Source organism: Idiotropiscis lumnitzeri, chromosome 2 (genome assembly GCF_059441095.1).
Source record: "Idiotropiscis lumnitzeri isolate Australia: NSW breed Sydney's pygmy pipehorse chromosome 2, RoL_Ilum_1.0, whole genome shotgun sequence".
Classification (NCBI taxonomy): domain Eukaryota; kingdom Metazoa; phylum Chordata; class Actinopteri; order Syngnathiformes; family Syngnathidae; genus Idiotropiscis; species Idiotropiscis lumnitzeri.
The window spans coordinates 27842753-27856085 of NC_142392.1; the positions used below are offsets into that span (position 1 = coordinate 27842753).

At 40.3% G+C, this 13333-nt stretch overlaps 2 protein-coding genes across 2 annotated transcripts in view; both read left to right on the top strand.

Annotated features, from left to right (window-relative positions):
- Positions 1–4344, top strand: part of LOC148342184 (uncharacterized) — a 60654-nt gene extending 56310 nt beyond the window's left edge. Inside the window, exons 5-6 of the mRNA XM_088288088.1 lie at positions 182–1049; positions 4338–4344. Coding sequence (XP_088144214.1) covers positions 182–1049; positions 4338–4344 — 875 coding nt within the window. The remainder of the gene's footprint in view (positions 1–181; positions 1050–4337) is intronic.
- Positions 4345–6999: 2655 nt separating this feature from the next.
- Positions 7000–12163, top strand: LOC148342185 (uncharacterized). Its single transcript, XM_088287559.1, has 2 exons — positions 7000–7410; positions 10387–12163. Exons 1-2 carry the CDS (start codon positions 7287–7289, stop codon positions 11946–11948), a joined length of 1686 nt encoding a protein of 561 aa, XP_088143685.1. The 5' UTR covers positions 7000–7286; the 3' UTR covers positions 11949–12163.
- The last annotated feature ends 1170 nt before the right edge of the window (positions 12164–13333 follow it).

Consider the following 13333-nt stretch of genomic DNA (forward strand, 5'->3'; position numbering starts at 1 on the left):
GAAGGTGACGAAGACCACTGGGGGCCATCACAAGTACATAATGAGGACACATTATCAGACGATCATGACGATGATGATGATGATGATGGGCAAGCCGAGGGTGAAAGGGCATGTCACACTGACTCATTCACTTCAAAGCTGTCTTTAAAAGGGCACGTAAGAACGCACAGTGGAGAAAAAGCTTTTTCCTGCTCAGTTTGTGGTAAAAGCTTCCCTCAAAATTCAAGTTTAACAATCCACACAAGAACGCACACTGGAGAAAAACCTTTTTCCTGCTCAGTTTGTGGAAAATGCTTCTCTCAAAATTCAAGTTTAACAATCCACACAAGAACGCACACTGGAGAAAAACCTTTTTCCTGCTCAGTTTGTGGAAAATGCTTCTCTCAAAATTCAAGTTTAACAATCCACACAAGAACGCACACTGGAGAAAAACCTTTTTCCTGCTCAGTTTGTGGCAAAAGTTACTCTCGAAAGTCATATTTAATAATTCACACAAGAACACACACTGGAGAAAAAACATTTTCCTGCTTGGTTTGTGGTAAAAGCTTCTCTCAAAATTCAAGTTTAACAATCCACACAAGAACGCACAGTGGAGAAAAACCTTTTTCCTGCTCAGTTTGTGGAAAATGCTTCTCTCAAAATTCAAGTTTAACAATCCACACAAGAACGCACACTGGAGAAAAACCTTTTTCCTGCTCAGTTTGTGGTAAAAGCTTCTCTCAAAATTCAAGTTTAACAATCCACACAAGAACACACACTGGAGAAAAACCTCTTTCCTGCTCAGTTTGTGGAAAATGCTTCTCAGATAAGGCAAATTTAACAATCCACACAAGAACACACACTGGAGAAAAAACATTTTCCTGCTTGGTTTGTGGTAAAAGCTTCTCTCAAAAGTTTGATTTAACAATCCACACAAGAACACACAGTGGAGAAAAACCTTTTTCCTGCTTAGTTTGTGGCAAAAGTTTCTCTGATAAGTCAAATTTCACAAAACACACAAGAACACATAGTGGAGAAAAACATTTTTCCTGCTCAGTTTGTGCCAAGAGGTTCTCTCAAAAGTCGTATTTACGAAACCACACAAGAACACACACTGGAGACAAGCCATTCAGTTGCAGCGTTTGTGCTAAAAAATTCTCCACTAAACAATATGCGGAGAGTCACAATTGTGCTGGTGAGAAAAGCAGCAATCCTTGAAGCTTAAAAAAAAGAAAACAAATAACTGAAGGAACTGACTCTTTGTGGTAAGATGTAAATTTTGATTTTGAATAAAATATGATATATTGAATTTTGCAAAGCTTTTTTATTGACATTAAGCCAATGTGATCCGTGCCAGAAGAAGCAATGTGTCTGAGTGATCAGGATTTGTTTTGTGTGTTTACATCAAACATGTAAAGGAAATTAATTGCCTTTGCCTGTAACAACATTTGTTAATATTATACTTTTCAGCTGTCTTTTTAATCGTACCTAATGGAAAAGGTGTGAGAAGAAACTGTGCTTATGAAATCGGTGCCTTCCACAATCATCAATAAAATCACTTGTTCCACTTGCTCAACTGGCCTTCATTACGTTGTGAAAAGGTGAAAAACAGATCTAGAAGTTGAACTATAAAAAGAACAAGAAAGAGAAACGCAAATCGTCTCAGTTTCTCTCAAAGGTTTTGGTATGTCAGGAGTTGGCAACTTGATGGCGACTGGAGTCAGCGCTGGTTTTCTCGCTGTGTTTGGCTGGCTCGTATATGTATGGTCCATTGAACAAAACTCAAACTCTTCAAATATTCCCTCACATACATTTAATACAGTGAACCCCCCGCTACTTCGCGGTTCACCTTTTGCGGGTTCAGTGCTTCGCGGGTCTAAAAAATATTCGGGAACATTGTAGTTTCGCCGAGCGGCACAAGGGGGCGCTGAAGCGGTTAGACGGCCGGAGTGCGCCGAAGAGGAGAGTGGACGAAGAAGAGAGTGGCCGAAGAAGAGCAGGTTCCCCCGGACACGATTGGTGGGGACGTACACAATCGGACACCGTGCGTGAGCTCCGAAGGAGACCGGCCGGCGTGTGTGGCTGTCAAGCCGAAGATAAACAACTTCCGCCCGGGCACTCGCGCGGCGACATTTGGCTTCGTTCGGACCGTGCGTGAGCTCAGAAGGAGAGCGGCCGGCGTGCGTGGTAGTTAAGCCGAATAGGAGCACCTTCCGCCCGGGCAACGGCGGAGAGCGAGGCTGTCAGTTATGAATGAATAAATAAATAAATGAAGAATGCCACCTTTCATTTTACTGTCATGATCCGTGCCTGTCATGCTGCGTGTGTTTTTGTTTTTTTCAGCTGTGTGGGCGTTCCTCCAGCGATAGTCTCGCGCCATGCCATCAGCTGCTGCGAGACGCGCTGATTACACTGACTATATTGTGATTATAATAAATATTGTAACGTTGTATAATATCAGGCCAATTTGTCCATCAGCGAACGCTTTTATTATTAAGCCAAAAACGGCTGCTGTTGGCCGCAACCACGCCGATCAGAGAGAGAGCAACACAACAACAACATAACGTTCACTCCCCTGCTGCCTTCACAGCCTCCACAGAAAAGAGGAAAACACAGAACCCTTGAACTATTTACAAAGTCGCTACACTATCTTTGTATCACCACCTTTTTTCCGTGTCTGCGTTTGGAGAGTCCTCTTCAATCCTCCAGTTCTGCTGGAGGATCATAACATTCACAGGGCACACCGGATGGCGTACCAGCAGGTAAAAGTCGAAGTAATTGAATAAATACAAAAATAATGGCTGGGGAATAAAAAAAATAATAAGTTTTAATATTTGTTTTTTGTTATAACATGAATTCGCTGGTCAGCTTAATACATATTTTTTAACATTATGCTTTTCAGTTGTCTTTTTAATCGTATTTAATGGAAAAGGTGTGAGAAGAAACTGTGCTTATGAAATCGGTGCCTTCCACAGTCATCAATAAAATCACTTGTTCCACTTGCTCAACTGGCTTTCATTACGCAAGCATAAGTTTAAATGTTTGACTTTTTCCGGACATTGGCTTTCTATAAATTTCTAGTCCTTACACGTCAATTGTTGTTTCGGATCCTTTTTTTCTAGCTTTTTACTGTTTGATTTCCCCATGTTTCCCTTAACTGTTCTCCAATCCCTGAACAGGTTGACAATTACTCTGTTTTAGGTAATTCCCAAGCTTCTGCTTCCCAGACAGTTGTTAGTTAAATTTCCCGTTCCAAAATGAGGTTGCAAGCCTCCATGCACATGTTACACAGCTTGAAATGATGGGCCAACTCATCTGCCGTGCAACGTATTTATTTTTCTCCAATCAGCAGCACTTCTCCCTGTCAGGGCACAATAGTAACATTCAGAAATGTTCTTGAAGCGCAGCTTCTCTTGCGTCATCCCAAATTGACTGTTCTTCTGCTACCGTCACACCAAAACCATTTCTATTACAATTTCTGACAATTCTATGACAATGGTTTTATATCTTAGACCACATAACTTGCTGTATTATGTTAGCGAGGAAAACACAATATGCACGTTTAATAACAAAGACTATAACTCAATGAAATATAATTAAATTAAAGGGTTTTAGCTGTTGCTCTTACAATACTTTTTCACATACTGAACTGGTTTAATCTACTTTACTACAGTTGTCTTAAACATTGAGAACTTCAGGATGAACATTGTATATCTTTGTGATGAAACCTAAGAATTAATAGATTTCTAAAACATTAAATGTGGGCAATGGTTTCCAGCACTGGCTAATGGGTTAGTGCTAATAGAAGCCCACAACATGCACTTTGGAGCTTAGCTTGGCAAAACACTAAGATTAATACTGGCACCTCATGACACAACCTATCCTGTTTCACATTAACTTTGGCCACAACTTCAACTTCTAAACACCTCGCAACGTCAGTTACCAAATTACACATATCATGCTGTATTGTTTCGTCTCCCGCGATCGCGTCGCACAACGTATCCGCCATTGCAAACGTACGTCGTCACGAATCATATTCAAAAACTAATTTATATACACACATCTTCTATCTAACTAGACATCTACAACACCTGCAATGTTTGTGACCATTGTCTACTCTTGCTTATAACTTTTAGCTATATTTACAATAGATTTTACCTGTCAGGGCACAATAGTAACATTCAGAAATGTTCTTGAAGCGCAGCTTCTCTTGCGTCATCACAAACTGACTGTTCTTCTGCTACGGTAGTCAGCGTCGGCTCTGATGAGCAAGGTCCTAGGCACCCTCTGCTGGCGAAGCTAATATTGCACCCTGATAGACATACAGACATTAACCCCTCATGTCATGTTCTCATTAGAAACTGACATTAAGAGCAACGTCAATAAAATTGTGGGGGGGGGCAACTATTTCTATGTATCCATTTATCGCATAGCGCCACACAAGCAATACTGGACATGCCAGTTCCAACTGAGAAAAAAGGACTTCTGCGAGCAATGGGGATGATAAACATCCTGGGCAAGTTCATTCCAAACCTCTCTTCAAGGACAAAGTCCCTAAGTTTGCTGCTGCATCACAACGTTGTCTTTGAGTGGACAACAAAACATAACAAAGAATGGCAAGATCTAAAGAGAACTGTGACAACTGAGCCAGTCCTTGCCTCCTTTGATCCATCAAAACCAACCAAAATTTCCACTGAAGCGTCGAAAGATGGACTAGGTGCCGTACTGCTCCAAAAGGCGAGAAACACATGTCAACCTGTACCTATGCATCCAGGTCAATGTCAGAGACTGAAAAACGCTCTGCTCAGATCGAAAAGGAGTCACTGGGTTTAGTGTTTGGATGTGGCAAATTTCACACGTATGTTTATGGACTGCCCACGTTCATAGCAGAGACTGATCATAAGCCACTGATTTAAACTAGGAAGAAAAATCTCAATGACATGACGCCCAGAATTCAACGCATGATGATGACATTGCAGTGCTATGATTTTGAGCTAATATACACGCCTGGAAAATACATAGTGCTTGCTGATGCGTTATCCCGAGCGCCGCACCATAACAGTGACATCAAGGACTGCGTTACGGCGGAGGAGGCTGAGGCTCACATCATCACTTCAAGCCCTTTATACCGACAGGCAAATGGCCAGGCTGAGAAGGGAGTGCAAATCATCAAGAGACTGCTAAGGAAGGCCAAGGATGATGCATCTGATCCTTACCTTGCCCGATTGAGTTCCAGAGCTGCACCTGTGGAGTGGGGAGCTTCTTCGCCTACTGACCTACTCATGTGCCGTAAGCTTCGCACCACGCTTCCACAAATACCACAAGGACATGACAACAACATTTGGACTGAAAAGAAGAGAATGCTCAAACTCAAACAGAAAATTGCAAATGACAGAGCTCCAAAACATCTGGAACCTCTTTCTGAGAAAGACACTGTAAGGATCGAGGGACCTCATTTTTGGGACAGAAAAGTGACTGTCCTTATCGAAGCCGGACCGAGATCTTACATTGTGGAAACAAAGCATGGACAAAGAGTGAGGAGGAACAGGAGGAGTCTTCTGAAGGTTCCCGAGGACTGTAAGAAATCTTCTGATGCGGCTGAGGCTGCAAAGCAGGTGGATACATCGAAGGAGCACAGACCTCAACCACCAGCAATTTCTGGGATTACTGAACCTCTTCGAAGATCAACAAGAGTTAGACGACAACCGGACAGGCTGATTGAAAATGTTTAATGTTGTGTGATTGTTGCTAAAATTGTTGTAGAGATGCTTGTTGTCATAAAAAAATGGATAGATATTGATAAGAAGTGAAAATAATTGATAACAAAACAAAAATATAATAATAAGAATAAAATAATAATAATTATTAAAAAAAAGGCATAGGCATTGTTTAACGTTTGAAAGGGAGATGTAATGACAACAGTTATATCATTGGTCACTAGTTAGCAGTATTGCCTGACGTGTGTTTGGTTACCAGACGAACAAGTGTGTACGCACATAGACGAGAATGCAAGTCAGTAAATAAAGAGACACAAGCTTGCAGCATCACGTTACCTGCGTGACTTCTTAAGATAGAAGACGGAACATTACAGTAACCATTAAAAAAAACGTATAGTAACAATAAAATTATTTTTAAAAAAACGTATCGTAAACATACTAAAGCTGTTGCTTTATGTTATTTACAAATAATTTTTGTTTAAAATCCCCCTGGCTCTTCTTTTTGTGTTTTCTATATTATGTACGTATTAGTAGCTGACCTTCCCACAACTCCCTGGCAGAAGGTAGGCACTGATTTTTTTTCATAGAAGAGAACATTATCAGTTTCCCAAGCGTGAAGAAGTCCTGAGTGACATGGCAGGTGCTAAGTACTTCAAATTAGATACATCGCATGGATTTTGGTATTAATAACTGTGTTTGGTTTGCTTTTGTGAATAAAGATTTTACAAAAAACGTATGAGTAAATATTTATCATCTCATCAATATTTGCACAACAGAGTACTGAGTTTCGAGATCCTCACAATAATAATTCTCAAAATTATATTTCTTAGCAATTTAGCTTAGTTAAGGGATATTTTATTGACAATCTAACATCAATCTACAAAGACAGAAAAAAAATTGGTGGTGGGGGGGGCGCGAATCTTTTTCTTCTTGGGAGGGGCGGGCGTGAAATAATTGAGAAGCACTGCTAGTATTTGCAGACATTATATTCATACAATCTCGCAACCCGAGTGAAACACAGCATTGTTGCAAGTTCGGGAGGAGAAACTTAAACGTCTCACTGCTGGAGCAGCAGCGGCTTCTCGAGGCAAAGGCGGAAGTGACGTCAGATCTTACGCGCCAATGTGGCGTTATTTTATTTTTATTTTTTTTTTATCAACCGAAATAAAATATTATATAGAATATATATTGAAATATAACAGCCAGCGGTAAAAACATACACAGAGGCAAAGAAATATATTTGAAAAACACGTGCTGAAAGCATGACGTCATAAGCAAGCGCGCAGCTTCCGAAGGACCTCGACCACATCCACCGACCCGTCCACACCGGAACAAAAACCGTCCACCGCTAAATTCTTCTGATTTAGTGTGGAACTGACTGTAAATTTCTCACAGAATGTCCAGTGCTACTCTAAAGGACTACGACATAATTAATTAAGTCTTTGTGTCCCGATAACTCATCTTCGCGCGTTGATGCTTTTCGGCGTAGTTAGCTTAGCTTGTTAGCTTGCTAGCCGCTAACGAAAAGAGGCACATGACTCATCGCCAAGCAGAGATCAAGTGCGGATTTTTTGGAATTATCATTTGAAAATGTGTGCTAGAACGACACCCAAGTACAAAGAGGAACTTTGTGGAATAAAAGAAGAGAACGAGCAACATTTTCAAATGCTGGGCGAAGTTAACAAGCAGCCTCCTGTTGTGCTACACAAAGCAGGTTTGTACCCGTCTTACTCTCATTTGCTTTGGAAAGAACGACTTTCTATCGTTAAAAATATACATAACAACATTAAGTTTTTGGGGGAAATCGTTCACGGTTATTGCCGTTTTATTTTTAAATATTGCCTTTTACTTGCCGGTTTGCTGAACAATTGTTTATGCCAAATGAAATCAGTGCAGAAAATAAATGCCAAAGAAAAACCATTAGTGGGGGGTCAACTCCGTGTTTTTTTTCCCAGTTTAAAATTTGAACTGATTATTTAACATTTTACTTATTCAGGTTTTTAAATGTTGTTAAAGAAATTAAGTTTGTCATGTCATCAAGTTTCAAAACTATGCTGACAGATGTAGTGTACTTTTATATCCACTGTTGGAGTTGAGCCACCGAGAAAATGAGAAACATTTTGTAAATGAATCTTAAATGCCAAAGTTACTCCAATGCGTGATCGTTTTTTGTACTCAAGAAGAATAGGGTCAAATAAAGACTCAACAACAACTGAATAGAGTTCCAATATTTAGTTTCTTCAATTTCTGGCATTCAGGAAATAGTACAAATACAGATATATGGGCGGCTTTGTCTTCATCTGACGAGAAACTGTACTCAAGACGAGTACTATCGAAAAATAGCGCGCTGATCTCAGCCCAGCCTCACATTTTATAGGAGGCTTTTTATGTCAAGGGTCATGTAGGTTGAATCGGTCGTCCTTGCTCCTTCCCCCGGCCCGGCCCACGTTCCAGGTCCAAGGCTGACCCTCTCAGGCAGGCGGCAGTCTCTCCGTCTCTCATTCCCCTGTAATCTCGTCAGTGTACAGATTGTGTGGTGTATGTTTTCCCAGATCAGATTATATTTTTGGGTCTTCTTGATTAGAAATTAGAAATCCCTTTATTGTCATTGTACTCAAGTGTGCAACGAGATTAGAGATAGCATCCCTGTGACGTCCTCCCCCAACTTGATATGTTTGTATCTTCTATGGCCTATGTGGAGAATGTGTTTTATTGTATTTGTCCATGAAGTGCTATCTGGGGTGTCATCAGTTTGACCTGAGCAGACTGAATCTGTTTGTTCTGAATGAGAGTGTGGGTCATGAAAATACTATGTGTTAGGGCTGGGCGATAAACCGAAAATTTACAGTTACCGAAATTTATTAGAATGACCGGCATCATTTTGCCCATGTCGGTAAATTCGGTGTCTAAAAAAAAGAAAAGAAAAAGAAGTCTTTTCTGTCTGCGGCGATGCTCATGCCCCTTTAAGACGGCTACAGCGCGTGTAGTCACGTGACTCCTCCCTTCTGAACAAGAATGTAAACAAGACGCGTTCGTAGCTGGCGATTCAAATCCTGAAGCGGCTGACACGGCTGCGGACGAAGTAACGTTAGTTGAAATTGTTCCTGTCGCGCTTGTCCCGAAAATAAAGTGGACATCTGTCGTTTGGAAATGTTTTGGGTTCCATGAAGACGATGTTTAAGCAAAAAAACATGAACTACAAAGTGCGTCGTAAGCAACAGAAACAGCGCGTCCAACCTTTTCTTTTTCACCACCCACAACACAACCATGCTGTTGACTTGGAGCTTGTGCTAAAAGTTCAAAGTGAGGAGCAAGGTTGGACAAGTAACAACAGCCCATAACGGAGGCGACACCATACGAGAGAACGTCTCAGAGGTGGACGCGATAGCCGAGCACATAGCTAAAGATAGAGCTCCTCTTGTTACAATGGAGCGGACAGGATTCAAACGCCTCATGAAAGTAGCCGACAAGAGGTACGAAAATATTTGCCGCAAACAGCACTTCCGATATGGACAACATCGGGACGGGAGCGGAGACATGTCAAGCATTTTGCATCCACATCTGACTTGTGGTCGAGTCGCAACATGGATCCCTGTTTCAAGCTGGAAGTCACTGACCTGCTCTTTGGTTTACTATGGGCTTAAAAAGGGAGAGCGTCACAACCCCCTTTTCCAACTACAAGCCGAGGAACATTTAGTTCCTGGTAATAAAGTTCCTGTGGCCCAGGTGGTTTGCATCTCGACTGCATCTCATAGTTCCTGGTGATTTTTGCAAATGACAATGATGACGGAATCATGAGAGGTGTTGTGTTACTTTGTTACTCATTACTGACACCCTTTGGCTGTTATGCATCATTGCAGGTACAAAATAATTCAGTGACCTCTTAAAATATTATGGTGTATCTTCTTTAATACATATTGGATAACTTTAAAATATACAGTCATTATTCAAATATGTCAACATGAAAGTCAGAGTGAAAGCGTTGTTGCTTAATTTATGTGTTAGAACTTTTACTCTTCAAACGTAATTTTGTTTTAAAATTTATTTAGAAACAGAAATTTTATAAAAATAAAAGGGTAATGTCGGAACTTACTCGCAGGATAAATGTCATTTTGGGTAAAAAAAAACCCAAACGTAAATCATACAATAAATAGGGACTCTGATTCCAGGGCCCCTTTAATTCTTTTAGGGATCCAGATTATAATGGAAGCAAAAAGTACCCACGATGAAACTATCTAGAAATGCAAAATGAAATACTTGAAAACATATTTCGCTTGAAGGATTCCTCTTATCAATGACATGATGTTGCGATGGCCCCCAGTGGTCTGCATCAACATGTTAAGGTCCCACAAAAGGTGTTCCATCAGACGAACACAATAGCCTGTGTGTGCTAACTTCAGCTCACTTCCAGAAACGTCTGTGACTATGTCAGAAATGTAATCGGGCATCAGCCGCAACGTGCTTCCTTTTTAAATGCTCGTTTATCACTGTTGTGCTGCTAAAAGGAGGTTTACATCGTCGGACGTAATTTTGTGAAATGCCCCCATGGTCCGGTCCAAGTTGGGGTCGCACGCATTGCTCCGTGTGCAGCGGGCACAAGTCAAGGTAGCATGGTAGAAACAATATAAGACAAAGTCGCCGCCTGACCTTTGACTTGACCAAACCAAATTTGTCTTTTTGTGTCCTGCAGACGTCAGACAAAATGATCTCTGTTCTGTGAAAGAGGAGCCAGACTGGACTCACATCAAAAAGGAGGAGGAGGGGATTAACAAGTCACCACTGAACGTTTTCCCGATAAAGACTGAAGATGAAAACAAGGATGACAGTGAGGACAACAGAGGGGCGGAGCCTCCAAGCAGCAGCTCAAGTCATCACGTGACAACAGAAGGTGATGAAGACCACTGGGGGCCATCACAAGCACATAATGAGGACACATTATCACACTCTCCTGATGATGATGATGATGATGCTGATGGGCAAGCCAAAGGTGAAAGGGCATGTCACACTGACTCATTAACTTCAAAGTTGTCTTTAAAACCGCACACAAAAACACACAGTGGAGAAAAAACATTTTCTTGCTCGGTTTGTGGCAAAAGCTTCCTGCATAAGTCAACGTTCACAATTCACACAAGAACACACAGTGGAGAGGAGCCTTTTTCATGCTCAGTTTGTGGCAAGCGTTTCTCTCAAAAGTCGCATTTAACCAGCCACACAAGAACACACAGTGGAGAAAAACCATTTTCCTGCTCAATTTGTGGAAAATGCTTCTCTCAAAAGTCACATTTAACAGAACACACAAGAACACACAGTGGAGAAAAACCTTTTTCCTGCTCAATTTGTGGAAAATGCTTCTCTCATAAGAAGAGTTTAACAGAACACACAAGAACGCACAGTGGAGAAAAACCTTTTTCCTGCTCAGTTTGTGGCAAAAGTTTCTTTCATAAGGCAAGTTTCACAAAACACACAACAGCACACAGTGGTGAGAAACCTTTTTCCTGCTCAGTTTGTGGCAAGAGTTTCTCTCAAAAGTCAAATTTAACAAAACATGGAAGAACACACACTGGAGAAAAACCTTTTTCCTGCTCAGTTTGTGGAAGATACTTCTCAACAAAGTCAAATTTACAAATCCACACAAGAACACACAGTGGTGAAAAACCTTTTTCCTGCTCAGTTTGTGGCAAGAGTTTCTCTCGAAGGTCTCATTTACGAAGCCACACAAGAACACACAGTGGAGAAAAACCTTTTTCCTGCTCAGTTTGTGGAAGATACTTCTCAACAAAGTCAAATTTACAAATCCACACAAGAACACACAGTGGTGAAAAACCTTTTTCCTGCTCAGTTTGTGGAAGATACTTCTCAACAAAGTCAAATTTACAAATCCACACAAGAACACACAGTGGTGAAAAACCTTTTTCCTGCTCAGTTTGTGGCAAGAGTTTCTCTCGAAGGTCTCATTTACGAAGCCACACAAGAACACACAGTGGAGAAAAACCTTTTTCCTGCTCAGTTTGTGGAAGATACTTCTCAACAAAGTCAAATTTACAAATCCACACAAGAACACACAGTGGTGAAAAACCTTTTTCCTGCTCAGTTTGTGGCAAGAGTTTCTCTCGAAGGTCTCATTTACGAAGCCACACAAGAACACACAGTGGAGACAAGCCATTCAGTTGCAGCGTTTGTGCTAAAGAATTCTTCACTAAACATGGTGCGGAGAGTCACAATTGTGCTGGTGAGAAAAGCAGCGATCCTTGAAGCTTAAAAAAAATACAACAAAAAACTGAAGGAACTGACTCGTTGTGGTAAGATGTAAATGTGATTTTGAATGAAATATGAAAAATTTAATTTTGCAAAGCTCTTTTATTGACATTAAGCCAATGGGATCAGTGCCAGAAGAAGCAACGTGTTTGAGTGATGATTTTTTTTTTGTGTTTCATCCAACATGTATATGAAATTAATTGCCTTCGCCTGGAACAACATTTGTTAACGTTATGCTTTTCAGTTGTCTTTTTAATCGTACTTAATGGAAAAGGTGTGAGAAGAAACGGTGCTTATGAAATCGCTGCCTTCCACAATCATCAATAAAATCACTTGTTCCACTTGCTCAACTGGCCTTCATTACGCTGTGAAAAGGTGAAAAACTGAACTAGAAGTTGAACGATAAAAAGAGCCAGAAGGAGAAACGCAAATCGTCTCAGTTTCTCTCAAAGGTTTTGGAATGTCAGGAGTTGGCAACTTGATGGCAACTGGAGTCAGCGCTGGTTTTCTCGCTGTGTTTGGCTGGCTCGTATATGTATGGTCCGTTGAACAAAACTCGAACTCTTCAAATATCCCCTCACATACATTTAATATTTCGCTTTCTGAATAAATTTCTGACTGGCAAAATACACTTTCTAGGTTGAGCTCTATCAAGCGTTTGGGGTTTGTTGCTAAGCTGAATCTCACTTCGGAAAAAAAACTATAAATTTGTCAAATATACCAAATATATTTTTTCATGCTGTATTATATTTTTTATACATTGGATTATTTATATATTGAAATAGGAAAATATTAAAATTTAAAATTGGAAACCACATACAGACTTAATTCAATTAATAATAAATATAGAAACATTTCATAAATATTGAACTAATTGAGAAGAGTCCTGATCTTGAAATAAATATTGAATTATAAAAAATACTTAAAAAATTAATTCAATAACCCGACCCGGGATGAGCGGCAGAAAATGGCTGGATGGATGGAATAATTTAAATTGCATCCAAATTCAAAAGAACAAATATGTTAAGAAATATTCAAGTGTGAAATAAAAAGGTTTAAATTGTTGAGAATTTTACATACTAAAATAATTGAATAAATATTGTATTATTACCTAAGCAAGCTTAAATATACATTGAAATGAATTAAAAAAAAGTCGTATATTTTTAAATGGCCTAATATAGATATGGGAAGTAACTCTCTTTATGAAACTATGAAAGGACTGGAGCTCACAGAAGTGACCAGTCTTGGTTCTGAAGTTCCGATGTAACCAGATACTGCCCTGAGAGAAAATAGGCCTGAGCATTGTTTATGGTGGGGGCAATTCTCTCGCCAGGTCAGTGACCTTCCAGGGTATGGAAGTCATTTAAGGTGGTCACGAGTAG

What these genes read in the sequence shown, in the direction of transcription:
- LOC148342185 (XM_088287559.1), top strand. Translation starts at nt 7,287, where the DNA reads ATGTGTGCTAGAACGACACCCAAGTACAAAGAGGAACTTTGTGGAATA. An exon ending in TGTTGTGCTACACAAAGCAG is followed by an intron (nt 7,411 to 10,386) that starts GTTTGTACCCGT and finishes TGTGTCCTGCAG; the next exon opens with ACGTCAGACAAAATGATCTC.